The 15,839-nt window shown below is 46.9% G+C and overlaps 1 protein-coding gene across 1 annotated transcript in view; it reads right to left on the bottom strand.

The window, feature by feature from the left end:
• The window catches only part of KIAA1549 (KIAA1549 ortholog), a 138,333-nt gene that overhangs the window by 69,109 nt on the left and 53,385 nt on the right, over nucleotides 1–15,839 (bottom strand). The window contains exons 2-7 of the mRNA XM_072762919.1: nucleotides 12,148–14,784; nucleotides 7,434–7,522; nucleotides 6,241–6,418; nucleotides 5,365–5,495; nucleotides 2,154–2,337; nucleotides 854–913 (exon numbers count right to left, since the gene is read on the bottom strand). Coding sequence (XP_072619020.1) covers nucleotides 854–913; nucleotides 2,154–2,337; nucleotides 5,365–5,495; nucleotides 6,241–6,418; nucleotides 7,434–7,522; nucleotides 12,148–14,784 — 3,279 coding nt within the window. The remainder of the gene's footprint in view (nucleotides 1–853; nucleotides 914–2,153; nucleotides 2,338–5,364; nucleotides 5,496–6,240; nucleotides 6,419–7,433; nucleotides 7,523–12,147; nucleotides 14,785–15,839) is intronic.

Genomic DNA, 15,839 nt, shown 5'->3' with positions numbered 1-15,839 from the left:
AGACTCAGACTCATAAACTGACCCAAGATAAGGGTGCCTGTCTTAAAACATCTGCTGTAAACAAGATTATCAAACAGATAATGGGCTTGTCAGCATATCATCAGAAAAAAAACCCCGTGCGTATTAGCCAGAGACCGTTCTGAGACAGGACTACGGACAAGTCTCTGAAGTGCTATGAAAATCATCCGGAAAATGGGGCCACCATACCATGCAAAAAGGCAGAGCCTTTACACAGGATGTTGTATGTGAAGGAGAACCTGCAGGGTATGCGAAGCCATAAATGATGATCATGACCATGGCACATGCTTCCAGCCCACAGACAGCTACTTACTGTGCTGCTCACACACTGGGCACAGTGAGTGTGTAACTAACTCTTACACTTTTATTACCCAGTTAGAAAGCCTTTATCTGCAATGCCATAGCTATAAATATCTGACCCAGGTCCACAAGACTTTTTTAAAAACCTCCTTATTTGCTCCCTGAGCTACCTTATTCATCCTCATAAAACCAAACAAATATGGCTTTTAGGGGGAAAAAAAAAAGAGAGAGAGATCCTTGCTTTGGAACCCCATCCTGTTCTGGATCAGAAGACTGTTAATTCTTGTTAGACTTTCCCGTGGACTTGATGTATGAATTTTAAAGAAAGCCAATCCTTTTTGTGCCATAACTCAGTGGGACACATTCCCACAGCTGGATCTGAATTCCCTTCTCATTCATTCTTTGCCAAGAATTTAAGGGACATTATGCCCTGAATTTAGGACTCAGAAACAAGAAAGACAGTATCATGCTCAATACGCCTGCACAGATGTCTTTATTCTTACAGTTCCCAAAACATTATGTAAGTTAAACATACCTGTTCTCACCCAGGAGGACTTCAACAACTGAGATAAGTTTAGCTGTGGGTACTGGAAGGCTATAAAAAGGAAAAGGAAAGGAGGGAAATCTGTAAAAGCACGTTTGCACCCATCAGGAAGGTAAGTCTAGGGAGTATCCAGTATGTCACACTACAATGCCATTCCTATATCTTTTATGGATATAAAACGTATGTAAGAACAAAACGCCAGACTGGTGTGAAGTCATGGACAATATGCAGTTTCTGAGCACAAGTGTCTCCAGGAGAAAGACGAAGAAAAAAAAGTAAAAGTCTTGAGTGACACCGTGGGACAGACACTGCTTCATAGAAAGCCTGCCTGCCTGTTCGCAAGCTCCCCTTGAAATCTCATTGTTCCAGAGCAATGAGTTTTCACACTGTGTTCCCCAGGGCCCTAGGATTCCCAGCAATGACTCAGGGTAAAATGACCCTATGTCCCAGCTTGCATGGGACAGTCCCAGGGTACCCCTGCTGTCCAGCACATTTATTATTTTATCCATACCTGCACAGAACAAAAAGGTGCTGTTTGTAAATAACAATATTTATCCCTGCCTACGTTTGCATCTGATAAGTTATTCTTTTTAATTTAATTAACAGCACACTAAAATGCATAAAAGTCATTAGACCATTTGGCTGCTCCACTTTTGAAAAAGAATTTGATGGTTTTTGGCCTGACTTCAACCCTGGAATCTACTGGTTTTTGAAGCGAATGTTTTCCCCACCCTCACCCCACTCCATTTGCACCGTGATTCTAATTGCTTCAGCCAGGAAGAGTGGTTTTGTTTGTTTTCATTTATTATTCTTATTTTTTTTTTTTTTTTTTAGTTTTATGTGTACATGTAGTAAAATTTACTCTTTCTGGTGTACAGTCTTACGGCTTTTAACAAATGCACGAAGTTGCATAACCGTCACCACATTAAAGATATAAAACAGGCTCATCAGCCCCTAAAAATTGCCTTCTGCTACTCCTCTGCAGTCTAGCTTTTCTTCCAGCCGTCACCCCTGGAAACCACAGGTCTGTCCTCTGTGCCTTTGGTTTTACCTTTCCCAGACTGGTGTAGTCTTTGACAATGCCCTTTATTTTCAAAAGACAGTAAGAAAGCAAGGCTAGTGGGTGAGGAGGGGGCCTGGAGGCCCACCCTGAACTGACTGTGAGAAACTCCAATTTTATCTGATTTACAGCCTGGACTTCAGCCAAATATTTCATGTGGAAAAAAAGAGGTCTAGCGATGAAAACCCTTGTGGCCACTTTCCCAGCACTTCGCGAGAGAGCAGTACTCACGTTCGGCGATCTGGAGCACAGGGTATCCCAGGTAGAAACTGAACTCCACCACGCTCAAGTTCCTGAGCAGCTGGCTCACTTCTGTACCATTCAAAAACCCCTGCGCACCTCTGACGGCAAAGATGATATTGACTGGGCCCCGCCGAGGAGCGGGCCGTGAAGCACCCATAGTGATATTCAAGATCTGAAAGAAGGAAGGAAGTTTATCCACAAGAAAGCAAAACACTATGCAAAAGGCCTATAATTTCTCTCTCACCACTTCTCTCATTGATTTTTTTTTTTTTAATTCATGATAGTCACACAGAGAGAGAGAGAGAGAGGCAGAGACACAGGCAGAGGGAGAAGCAGGCTCCATGCAGGGAGCGCGACGTGGGACTCGGTCCCGGGTCTCCAGGATCGCGCCCTGGGCCGAAGGCAGGCCAAGCTGCTGTGCCACCCAGGGATCCCCTGATTTTTTATTTTAAAGGAGGTAATGGTTTCAAAGGAACAAACTGGCTCCACAACCTGATTCCCGTTTGCAACACTTTAAAATTCTCAGTTTACTGAAAATGTTTTTTACATGAAGGGAAGAACTGAACATGTGTATTTTATCGTCCTCCCTGCCCCACCCACCGGAAATCCCACTGAAATAACCATACACTGAACAAATGGGAATAAATCCCCAACAGCTCTGACAATGGAAGAAAATCAGGGATTCTGTTAAGTTGCTGGAAAATGGAGAGAGCATGGGATCATAATGATATAGGCCAGCATCAAGGGAAGTGGGACCCACATCATACATGGGCCTGGAATGCAGGGGCCCTGGGATGGCCCCGTTCTTTGCAGGAACAGACAGCAGGGGAGCCTGTGAACAGCAATCAGTGCAATTAATCAAAGCCCATGTCCCAAAGAGCTTAGCTGACTTTCATCTCCTCTTTCCTTTCTTTTTTCCTCCTCTTTCCTTTCTAACTGCCACAGGCAGGCCAATACAGAGGTGCTGGTAGCAGCCACATCTTTACCTTGACCAGCCCTAAGGAAAAGGAGCTCCCCATCAGCACAGGCACAAAGATTGTGTGGGTTTGGCCCCAAAAAGAAGGTGGGTAGAGACTCTTATCGGCCAGAGCACACAAAAGACAGGGAAGGAAAGAAAACGAAAGAAAAGGCAGCTTTGGGGCACCTGAGTGGCTCAGTGGTTGAGCATCTGCCTTCGGCTCAGGGCATGGACCCAGCATCCTGGGATCAAGTCCTGCATCGGGCTCCCCAAAGGGAGCCTGCTTCTCCCTCTGCCTGTGTCTCTGCCTCTCCTCTCTCTCTGTCTCTCTCTGTGTCTCTCATGAATAAATAAAACCTTTTAAAAAATGAATAAATAAATAAAACCTTAGAAAGAAAGAAAGAAAGAAAGAAAGAAAGAAAGAAAGAAGAGAAAAGAAAAGAAAAGAAAAAAAAGAAAAAAGAAAAGAAAAAAAGAAAAGGAAAGGAAAGGAGAAAGGAAAGGAAAGGAAAGGAAAGGAAAGGAAAGGAAAGGAAAGGAAAGGAAAGGAAAGGAAAGGAAAGGAAAGGAAAGGAAAGGAAAAGAAAGGAAAAGAAAAGAAAAGAAAAGAAAAGAAAAGAAAGAAAAGAAAAGAAAAGAAAAGAAAAGAAAAGAAAAGAAAAGAAAAGAAAAGAAAAGAAAAGGCAGCTTTGTTGTGAAAAGAACACTAAAGCACTCCATTTCCAGGAATCCATATCCTGCACTGGTGAGGGAGGTGGGGGTGAGGGTGGTGGGGGTGAGGGTCCCAGTATCCTCTGCCCAGGACCCAGTGCTCCAGTGAATCCTCCCATCGGAAAGACAGGGCGGGTGTAGACACAGACGCCACAGCTGAAGGGGCAAGTTGCCAAAATTAACAACCTGCTTCTTCACTCCTAACGGCACCTAACCAATGGTCTCCAAATATTTACGGAAAACTGAGAGCATGAACGCCAAGGACCAAGATCAACAAAGAACAATGGCTGCAGAGAAAACCAAGACAGTGTGGGCACCAGAAGGCAACTTTTAAGAAATTCTCATTAACGTCCTCAGAGACTTTCCAGGTGGTATCACATTGTCATTCGAGATAATCCTGCATCTTTGCAGGAGAAGCCATCATGAAAAAAAAAAGTCAAGAACAAGGGAAAAAAGACAGCTGAAAGCAAACTCAGCAGAGGGGCTAAAAAACATGATGGATGCAGCTGAAGATGAAATTAATGACAAAGTTTAGAAAATCTGTAAAAATAGGGAATTTTTTTAAAAAGATTTTATTTATTTATTCATGAGAGACACACAGAGAGAGGCAGAGACATAGGCAGAAGGAGAAGCAGGCTCCCCCTCCCAGGAGCCTGATTTGATCCCAGAATCCCGGGATCACGCCTTAAGTCCAAAGCAGACGCTCAACCACTGAGCCACCCAGGTGCCCCAGAAATAGGAAATTTAAAAAGAGATGGTATTATTAGAAAAAAAATATGAAAGGTGGCTCCAGGTGCACAAAAATCTATTTATTATCAATTCTAGAAAGAGAGAACAAAGAATATGGAGGATAAAATATCAAAGAAATATAAAAACGTCAGTAGTTTCCATACAATACACACAAAGTCTGCTCACTGAGTGGCTATATTCTCTGTTTTTGAGTGAAGCACTGCATTTCATGCTATTCCATAACATGAAATACCAGTATATTCAGGCATCCCCCCCCACTGGATATTTAGGCTGATACCATTCCTTCATAGAACATTCTTGAGGGGCATGCAAGTGGCTCAGTCAGTTAAGCATCCAACTGGTGGTTTCAGCTTAGATGGTGATCTCAGGGTCATGGGATCAAGACCTGCACTGAGCTGCATGCTCAGCAGGGAATCTGCTTAAGATTCTTTATATCGCTGTCTGCCCCTCCCCCTGCTTGTGTGCTCTCCCTGTCTCTCCAAAATAAAATCTTTAAAAAAAAAAAAATTCTTGGATTTCTGGCATACGCTCATCTCTGTCCAGCTCGCCACATCTGAGCTCCCTGGTCATCCGACTACTCCACCATCTTCAAATATGCCTACCCCATTCACACTATGTGATCTCGGTGCCCTGAAAAGAGATAGACCTTGACTCATGTGAACTAAACTTCTTCTATAAGAGGGAATTAGTAACAGTGACTTGTGGCCTCAACAAAACATGTGAAATTAGTTCATCTTCAAAGGACAAAGCACCCTGTTCTGCATTCAGGGCTATTCTCACCTGCACAGTGAGGTTATGCGTCCCCTGGTGGTGTTTTCTCACTTCAGAAAGAGCTATCATCAGGCCTTTCTCGATGCGCTGGGTAAAGTTGCAGAAGCCAGTATCCACGCTCTGAGGCACGAACTGAAGAACTGAGGAGAAGGCAGCAATCACAGGCCCATGAGCCAGGCACTGTTTTAGGATTGAGGAATGAGGACGCGAAAAATACTAACTCAACTAACACATCCACAGCATGGGATTAAGTAGTGAGAGGTATAATTTAGGGGTCTCATAGCAGGGAAATGTTGAAAGCCAACTCAACACCAAATGAATATACACAATATGGAAGTGACTTGTATCACTTTAAAATGTAAAAGATACAATGTGAGCATCAAAAGATGCGAAATGCAAAGTCTCAGCTACAGGCAAAATGACGCGGTATCTGGTATTCCTTTAAAACACTCTCAACTCCTCAAAAAACATGAGGGATAGATGGAACAAAATTGGGGATAATGTCAATAATTTCTCAAGTAAGGATGTGTGTGTGTGCATGTACCTAATGGTCTTTCATCTCTTAGAGGCATGGGCTGAAATATTTATGGGTGGGATGACATGATGCCATATCCACATAATGTGGGAGGAGGGCATGCAGGTGCCACAAGACAGACTAGGAGGTGAAAATCACTGAAGCCATACGATGAGTATGTGGGGGCTCATTCAACTACTCTGTGCACTTTTGTATATGCTGGAAATTTTCTGTAATTATACAAGTTTGGGGTTTTTTTTCAATTTTAAATAAATTTTTAAAAACCCTCCCGCAATTCTTTTAACAACATAAAGAATAAAATGAAATTTTATTTACAAATCAATCAAAACAACTATGCTCAGTTTTCTCACCTGTATGAACTTGGAACCTGGACTCTGGCACAAGGAAGGAAGGTTTCACAGCCAGGATTAATGGAGTTTGGTCACGTACAAGCTTACTATTTATAAGTACATTTATGACTGATATTGCCGTGTAAACGAAAGGCCCAGATGTTACCAGGAACGTGAAGTCAGCGAACAGTTCATAAACCTATGAAAATTTAAAAATACAAAAGATGGTAATTACCTAACTTCAGAGGACTAGAACTCAAAATGAAAGGAAGTTGTACAAAGTAGAAAAGCAACACAGCAAGTAAGGTGAAAAATAAACAGGTAGCTTTAAATGAAGGGGGAGGGCTGCACAGATAATCAAAATCTTATTTTAGCTATGCCTCTTACAGATCTGCCAACCTTCTCAAAAACAGAATAAAACTGTAGGAGCAAAGGCAGCGAGAAAGAAGAACAGCCAATAATATGAACCGAATGGGGAATTACGGAGAAGTCAAAGTTGTTGTATTTAATCCACATAAAAAGGAGCATTTAGTCCACTGAGCAGGGCTGCCCAAAGGAAATTCATGAGCCGCACAGACAATTTTAAAATTTCTAGTAGCCAAATTAAAAAGCATGAAAAGAAACAGGTGAAATTAATTTCACCTAACCCAATACATCTGAAATATTTCAACGTTTGGTCAATGTAAAAAATTATTAGCGAGATAATTTACATTCTTTTTTTCACTCAGTCTTTGAAATCCTGTGTAAATTTTGCACTTACAGCACATCTCAATTCAGACAAACCCTGTTTCACATGCTCAGTAGCTATAAGGAGCTCGTGGCTCTGTTCTGGATGGTGCAGGTCTAGAGCACGGCTTTCTGTCCTCATCAGGGGAGAGGAGGTATGAGCACAGACAGGGTCCACAGTAAAACGTATGGAAATTTCTCTCTAGCTCACTGAGTATACAGAAATATGCATACGTGCTCACTTTAAAATCACGCCATAATCCCCAACTCCGGTCTCAGAGTCTTTTTCTTCCAAATCTGCCAACACATCCCTCCAGTGGACTAAACCCGGCCTCATGTGGGATCAGGGCTTCCCTGACAAAGTGATGTTTAAGTTGCCAGCCAAGAATGAGCACATGTTCATTGAGAGGAGGAGGGACGAGAGGAAAGAGAGCATTCTAGAACCATGATATGCCTTCAACCCAAGCTCCCACGCCACAGGGACCCACCTTGAGCTCCACCGCACGGTTGAAGTGAATCCTCAACACCTCTTTGATGGATGTAATTATGTACTCCTGCACAGCTCTTCTGGCCAGAACTACAAACCAAAGCCAACCATCAAATGCAATTTAGTTTCATTATGAAGAATATGGGCATCCCATTTCTGGTCCCCAAAGCAGAGAGCCTGTGCTATGCCACACTGTGACAGCAGCTCCCCAAATCACTTTTCAAAATAAGGCCCAGACTATGAAAAGGCAGAGGAACAACAGCAACAACAGAGGAACAACAACAACCTGCTGTTGTTGACATTACTAGGTTTTTTCTTGGCTATGCCTCTAACAGTAAAACACAAAGTTTTAAAACTCTCAGCAGTAATATTTTAAAAGGCCTCAAGATGTTGCTCAACAAAACTAGAAGACATCTTCCCCTCTAGAATGTGGTCTCCTACCCCAACTTTTCAATGTAGTAAGTGAAGGGTATGCACCACTAATAATGGGGCAGAAAAGATTTTCACAATCCTCATGTATTAAAATTTTATGTAGGAAATAAAATCTTTCTTATAACAAAGTCCAGCTATATTTAACTCTCCTTCCACATCTAAGAAATTCTATTTTAAAATCTATAATAAGAGAACCTCTTCCCCAGTGTTTAGTAAACATGTCCTGCTGCCCTTTCTTTTCCCTATTATTTTTTCTTTCCTCTTCCATTAACTTCTCATTGTGCAGAATCCAAATACATTTGAAATTACTATCCAGTTTTCCTCTTCCTCTTCTTAATTTTTAAAACTGGAGACAGAATCACTCTGTATCTTTCAATCTTTTAGAAAACAAACGTTTAAGTTACAGTCAGTTGTTTTCTCTACTGATTAGTGACCTTGATAGTCACTAAATGTGGGGAAGGGCTTCTTCATTTCACCATTAGAATAAACCCAGACTGCCCAGCTGAGTCACACCAATGGCCAACTTGGCCTGGTCTACATGGGCTCCAGGAGGACTAGACTACAACATGAGTTTTAAAGGGAAAGACAAAGGGCAGCCCAGGTGGCTCAGCGGTTTAGCGCCTCCTTCAGCCCAGGGCATGATCCTGGAGACCCTGGAGTCTCACGTCAGGCTCTATGCCTGGAGCCTGCTTCTCCCTCTGCCTGTGTCTCTGCCTGTCTCTCTCTCTCTCTGTGTCTCTCATGAATAAATAAATAAAATCCGTTAAAAAAATGAAAGTAAAGGGAAAGACAAAACTGAGTGAGAAGGAAAAGAAAAAAGGAGGAAGGAAGGGAGGGAGGACAGACGGACACAGGAATAGAGGGAGGGAGAGGAAAAGACGGAAGGGAAGAGAGGAAGGAAGGGAAAAATTAGGGAAGAAAAATCTCAAAAGCTAAACTTGGGGAATGTAAAGACAGAGTGGAAATTCAGAGACAGAAAAACTCAAAAGAGGAAAGAAGGAAGCCCACGTTGTCCAAAGTAGCCCCATCTAAAGAAAGAACCATCCAAGTATTATTCTGAATCATCTGCATAGCCCACCATGAACACCTCCACCTTCTCTATTTAATCTGAGTAAGACCTAAACTAGAATGTCAGGATATGAGCACAGGAGTCTTTGGGGAAAAAAGGATCATCAGCAACAAATATCTCAGTTTCTTCAAATATCTAATTTGGGCCAAGAGAGGCAAAAGAGCCCCACTGAAGAGGCCAGGGTCAGGCAGGTCCTGGCTGGGAAGCCCAGCCTCACCCCTGAGAGGATACACACAGTGAAGGGCTCTCCCAAGAGCCCCATGGATCAACAGAGGGCTCTTACTTTTATGACAGAGCTCCATAAAATAAAAAACCCTTTCAGGGTACAAGTAATCACCCCAAACCCCCCGCCCCATCTCTCTCTCTCTCACTCTCTCTCTCTCATAAGTAATTACTAAAAAGAAACCATGGCCAAAACTAAACAAAGATTCTTATGAATGAAGTGATCCTTTCTATGCTCAAAGATACCACTGAGCCCAAAAGACAGCATTCCTCTCCACTTAAAAATACAATATAACAGTAGGGATACCTATGTAAAACTCCACATGTTTACTAAAACCATTGCAGTATACATTTTCAGTGGGTAAATTTTACCCCAAAAGCTATTAAAAATGGATCCCTAAACGAAGGACACCAAATTCCTTAAATGCATATCCTATATGACAGTTAATCCATGCTATACATATCTGATATTCTTAGAGGTGCTTCTAAAATGGTTTCTAATTATGTGTAGAAAAACTTGAAAAGACACATTATGCTTTTAAGTATCATAAATGTGGGCAGCACAGGTGGCTCAGTGGTTTAGCGCCGCCTTCAGCCGAGGGCGTGATCCTGGAGACCCGGGATGGAGTCCCACATCGGGCTCCCTACATGGAGCCTGCTTCTCCCTCTGCCAGTGTCATGGGACCTGCTTCTCCCTTTGCCTGTGTCTCTGCCTCTCTCTGTGTATCTCATGAATAAATAAATAAAATCTTAAAAAAAAAATAAGTATCATAAATGCCATGGAATCCAAGAAACAAAGGAGCTTTCAGTAGTTCTTTTAATAAGCTTCTTGTAGGGATCCCTGGGTGGCGCAGCGGTTTGGTGCCTGCCTTTGGCCCAGGGCACGATCCTGGAGACCTGGGATCGAATCCCACATCGGGCTCCCGGTGCATGGAGCCTGCTCTGCTTCTCCCTCTGCCTGTGTCTCTGCCTCTCTCTCTCTCTCTCTCTCTCTCTCTCTCTGTGACTATCATAAATAAATAAAAATTTAAAAAAATATAAATAAATAAATAAATAAATAAATAAATAAGCTTCTTGTAACTGACCACTTTGTAGTTAAGTTACTGTGCTTTCCTTTTGTAGAAAGGAAGAAAAGTATTCTAAAAGCAATAAACTCTTCTCTCTCCTCTGGACTACTAGTACCCCTCAGATGAAAGTTCACCACTTCTCCCAACTTCACCTCCTAGCATAATTACCCCCTCCTCCCAAAACACAGTCTAATTCTCAGCCAAGCTGAACAGCGTTGGGCTGTCTGATATCTCCACCTGTGCTCACACCTTCCACCAGGACAACACACTTCCCTCCATCTCCAGACGACAGCCCTCTTGAATGTGTCCCTCTAATTCACATTCTTCCAAACCCATCCCTCATCATCCAAAAAGTCACTCTTCTAGAACTCTACTTCAACCATTTTCACCACAGCTACCAAGAGAACATGGCTTATGTCCACACTACTAGAATCTAAGCTCCTTGAAGGTCAGAACCACATCATTCATGTGGGTGACCCTTAAACCTTCTAAAGGCACCCGCACATACTCAGTGCTCAACAATCATTTGTCAGGGGATCCCTGGGTGGCTCAGTGGTTTGGCGCCTGCCTTTGGCCCAGGGCGCGATCCTGGAGTCCTGGGATCGAGTCCTGCATCGGGCTCCCGACATGGAGCCTTCTTCTCCCTCTGCCTGTGTCTCTGCCTCTCTCTCTCTCTCTCTATCATAAATAAATAAATACATACATACATAAATACATAAATCTTTAAAAAAAATCATTTGTCAAATGAATTAATAAATGGTTCATTATTTGGGGGAGGGAGGGAGTTAGGAGAGCAAAGATTCAGCTGCGCCCCACAGCCCCAGAGGGTAATGGCATCTCCCTGATGAGCAGAGGACGTATGGCCCACCTCACAGCCATGACCTTCTCCTTCCTCATCTCACCTTTCTCTGTTTTCCTCTTTCCTTGTCCACTCTACTCCATTCCTCCTCTGCTTCTTTTACCATCTTCCTTCCCCCTTCTTCATTTCTATCCTCCATTCCCACCAAAATCAACACACAGAGGCAGGCTGCACATCAGTATGATACTGTATTCAAGAATACAGTAACAGGTCATAGAGTTTAACACGCAGCCTGTCATTCCTGATGAAGAACAAGTTGGGAGAGCCTGACGGAGCAGGCCACAGTCACCGGCCATGTACCGACATGCCATCAAGTGTGCTCCGACTTGAGTGACGAAAGCAGCTGGGCAGGTACAAGGGAAGCTGCTGCTTGTCAGCCCATCACTCAGGCTGTGGACTGGGGCAGAGATCAAAGTTTGTGACTGAGACCAGAGAACAGTTAGCAGGCCCTATTTCTTTCTTGGATTCTCAGGATCCAAGTGACATTTACAGGAACACAGAGTAGTCAAGTGCTCCCTCCTTTCAAGGAAAAAGAATACTATATGGGCATGAAGTTGTAGCAGGTGCCCTTACATGTTTGCCCAACTAACTACCTGCCTGAACTAATCACAGAGGTTTTCGTTTTAACGATGCCGACTACGCATCCACTGGATTAGGATTTCCAAAGACAAAGATCCCAGCAAACGTTTCTAAGACTCCACTTAAACCTTTTATTTCTCTTGTTGCTACTACTAATATGTAGCACTTTGTGGGTGCTTCCTACGTGCCAGGCACCGGAGTAAGTACTTGACGTGCAGTCACGCATTTGAATCTTTACAATCACCCAACCAAGCAGGTGCCACGATCCTCCTTGTTCGAGAGTTGAGGAAGCTGAGAGGTAGACAGACTGATTACCTGTCCAGAGAGCTCACAGGAGAAAGGCGAGGGAGTGAGGGTCACCACCCAGGGGCTCGCCGGGGCCCAAGGCCATACGCTTTCCCACAATGCTGTATAGCACAGAAGCATTTCACACAAACACCTCAGAAAGATCACCCCAACCGAGAGGTGGCTTGAAGCAGGACCTTACCAGTTGTGATCAAATAGGCATCGGGAACTGTAATATCACACACATATGGCGGCTTGGTGGGGACCAGGGCTGGAGCATCCACCGTTGCTTCAGAGGTGGACGTGGGCACAGGATACAGGGACGGGGGCGGTCGTGCCGAACTGCTCTCCTGGGAGTTGTGACTCGCAGCTGTGCTGCTCGGGGTGCTGCCAGCAGCAGGATCGGGGGCAGCAGTGGTGTTGGCTGTGCTCGGTTCAGTGGGGGTGTTCACCGGTGAATCTGTGGGTGTGAACGATGAGCCCACAAACATGGGCTCCGTAGGAAGAGGGGAGGGGATCGCCTCAGGAACAAGGGAGGATGCGGACGACGGGTACACCTGGGTGACCAGTGGTGCGGTGCTAGGAATGGCTCTGGAGAAAGAGGGTAAGACGGACGTGTGACCATCTGTAGCACTGACCTCGTCGCTGGACGGCGTCGGAGTTGGAAAGAGAGGAGACTCCGCTAAAACGGGTGTCGTGGGGAAAGCAGTCAAAGGGGACGGTGAGGGAGGCCCACGAGTCAGAAGGTCAAGGGCGGGCTCCGCCCTGGAGGGCACCAGGGTGGCGACCCTAGAGTCACGCACAACGGGTGACAACCCAGAATAGGAGGTAGTTTCAGTGAGGGCTGAGGTAAAATGAGCTTCGGGACCTGCCAGCGAAACTGCTGACGCTCGGGAGAACAGGAGAGAATCGGAAGGGAAGCCTGAGGGGAGCGCCGCCTCAGGGGAGCTGGCGAGGGAGGGGAATGGACTCGGGAGAAGGTCTGCGCTGGGCCAGAGCGGGGAAGACTCGGAGTCTGTGGAGTTAGGGACGGCCTGCCCAGCGGCCTCAACCAAGGTAGAGAAGGCCCCAGAAACCAAGGCTGCCACAGGGCTCGGTGTCCCCCAGGGCGGAGAGGCGGGGACTTCTGAAGAGGCGGCCACAAAGCTGCTGAACTCCAGGGGCGGAGTTGAGGAAAAACTGGCCCCCGAATCCAAACCCTGGGCCGCGTCGGGGCCCGGAGAGCCACCGGGTTCCCGCTCAGGGACGAGCGAAGGCTCGACTGAGGGCCCCGGAGCCTCAGACGGGGGAGGACGGGGGCCTCTGAGGGCGGGCGACCGTGTGGCCTGTCCTGCGGCGCCCGGGAGGGAGGAGGCGGGGAGTGCACGGCTGGTGGCCCAGGGAAACGCGGCTATCACCCCCGACGCTGTGACGGCGGTGTCGGTGTCGGGGACAGAGGAGGAGCCCAAGGGAGCGGGAGTGGGGGACGCTGGCGTGGCGAGGTGGCCACGGGAGGGACACGGCCGTGTGGTCCCGACGCTCCTCAGGCCCTCCTCGGCAGAAGCTGCGGGGACTGGTCCTGAGGCGCCCCCGGAGGGAGAGGACAGCGGGACGACGGGCCGCGAGGGGAAGAGGGTGTTAAAGTCCTGGGGCTCTTCTTCGAGCTCCGAGAAGCCCGCCGCTCCGCTGCCCGTGGGAGGGGGGCCGCTGGCTCCCGGCGGGCTCACCGTCAGGGGCTCGGCGCCGTCCCCCGACCCCACGGCCTCCCCGGCCGGCAGGCTGGCCGCTGGCCTGGGCCGGGGCGACGCCACCGGGCTCGGGGCCTGGGTGGCCAGGACTCGGGAGAGCAGCAGGGACGGGCCGGGCAGCTCTGACAGCTCTGACGACTCTAGGGAGCTGCCGGCCGGATGGGGGCCACGAGATACCTCAGCGGGCGACGGCGAAGGGGCCAAGAAGGCGACAGCAGAGGAGAGGGAAGGCGAGCTTGTGCTGCTGCTGGAAGCCGGCGCCGTCGGTGCCACAGCCGCAGCAGGGGCTGCTCCCGGGAGGCCAGCCTCTGGGACGCCGAGACTCAGAGCGAGACTCAGAGCGGCGGCCGCATCGGGGTATCTGTCCAGGCCTGGGCCCAGGCCGTCCTCCGGAGGCAGGGAGGCCTCCTCCCAGGGCGGAAGAGGCAGCTGCGTGGCGCCGCCGCCCAAGAGCAGAGGCCCTGCAGCCAGCGAGCTAGAAAGAAGGTTCTCTGCCTCCTCGGCTCCCCACACCGCGGTCCCTGGCAAAGTCTTGCTTGCCGAGCGCCCGTAAGGGTCAGGAGGATACAGCACCAAATTCCTACTGGGGGTCAGAAGTAGGCCCTCGGATGTGGGAAGCGCCGACCAGAAAGCACTGAAATGACCGGTGGCATCGTCGGTGGACGTGGCTGGTCGTCGCATCGTGTTTGGCCAGGCCGATGTCACCTGTTTGTCTTGTAAAGAAGAAATGGGGGGAGACGGGGTCAGCAGTGGCGGGCTGCCTGGGAGATCCCCAATCGGAGACACCACGCGGGAAGTGGTCCAGGGCGTTTCTGGCAAAAAGTTATCCATTTCGTCGTCATCTCTGACCACCGCGTGGCTCGTCACCGACACATAATTTGCCACAAAGATGCTGTGATCGGCTATACTCTGGGTCAGGGCTCCTTGGTTAAAAAAGATTGTATCAAAAATAGTGGCGGATGGAGATGATATGGCGTGGAGAGAACTGCTTTGCTGGGACCCTGGGGCAGTTTCTGTTAAGGCCACATGTGCAGTGCTGTGCACGGTGCTTTTCTTCATCATGAGCTCCACGGAGGATAAAGAGAGATTTTGCTGTTCCAGAAAGAGCTCATCTACAAGGGAAATAAAAGCTGGGTTACCTGCAAGGCAATCAAAAGTCATACAACCAACACTTCGCTTCAGATATAAAAACGGACTCATTCAACAAATATCTACTCACTGTGAATATGCGCGACTCACAGTTAGAAGTTAAACAGCTAATTGGGAGCCAGAAATTGTCAGAATGACTGTCAGGATAATATCTGCAAATACTCATAACCGTGAGCATCACCTTTATTCAAGCTTCTGTGTAAGCAGACGTTGACATTTTTTTCTCCTACTTTCAAACGACACCACAGAATACCAGGAATGGGGGAGGTTCTTAGAAGGTTGTCTAGTCCATTCTGTCTCATTTATCACACAAGAGAGAGAGTTCAGAAAAAAGGAACTACATCAATTACATGATCACCCAGACAGAAGTGGAGCTGGAATGTCAACATAAGCCTGCCTTGATTCCCAAGCCCACATTCCTTCTCTTCCACAAGAGCTGTCTCGCAAGAGAAATGTACATGACAAATCTGACAGCATCATTCACTACCCAGGTAAGAGTTCAAAAGATCCTCGTTTCGGACTGCCCACACTGAGGCCCCAGACTGCCTCGAGGCTCAGCTCTCGCTCTTCCCTGCTCCACTCTCATACCTTTCTGACTTCACTCTGGCCAAAGGAGCTACCTGCAGGTTCCAAATCCAAATTTCCTCTGGCTTAGTGATGCTGCACATTTTTTTCCCTCTGCCTGGGATGCCCTTCCCTGGCCCTCCACCTGGATCACCCCTACTGGTCCTGCAGATGCCACATACAAACCACCTTCCTCCTCAGTACTCTAAAGTTGAGTTCATGCCTCTCCAAGGCTTCGACCTGTCATATCCCTTATCATGTCTCATTGAAATTAACTGTCTGCTCATCACATTATGACCCTCTTGAAGACAAGGACTGTTGATTTGCTTTCCTGGTGCCTAGACCAGCAAATGACACATAGTGAGGGCTCAAAAATTATCTGTTAAATGAATGAATAAATAAAGGAATGAATGGTGTCTGAGGACCAAGTTCTGATATGTGCCAAAAGCATCCT

The sequence above is a fragment of the Vulpes vulpes genome, chromosome 7, assembly GCF_048418805.1.
Source record: "Vulpes vulpes isolate BD-2025 chromosome 7, VulVul3, whole genome shotgun sequence".
NCBI lineage: Eukaryota > Metazoa > Chordata > Mammalia > Carnivora > Canidae > Vulpes > Vulpes vulpes.
Note: the sequence above shows the minus strand (reverse complement) of the source record. Positions and strands in the feature narration are given on the sequence as shown.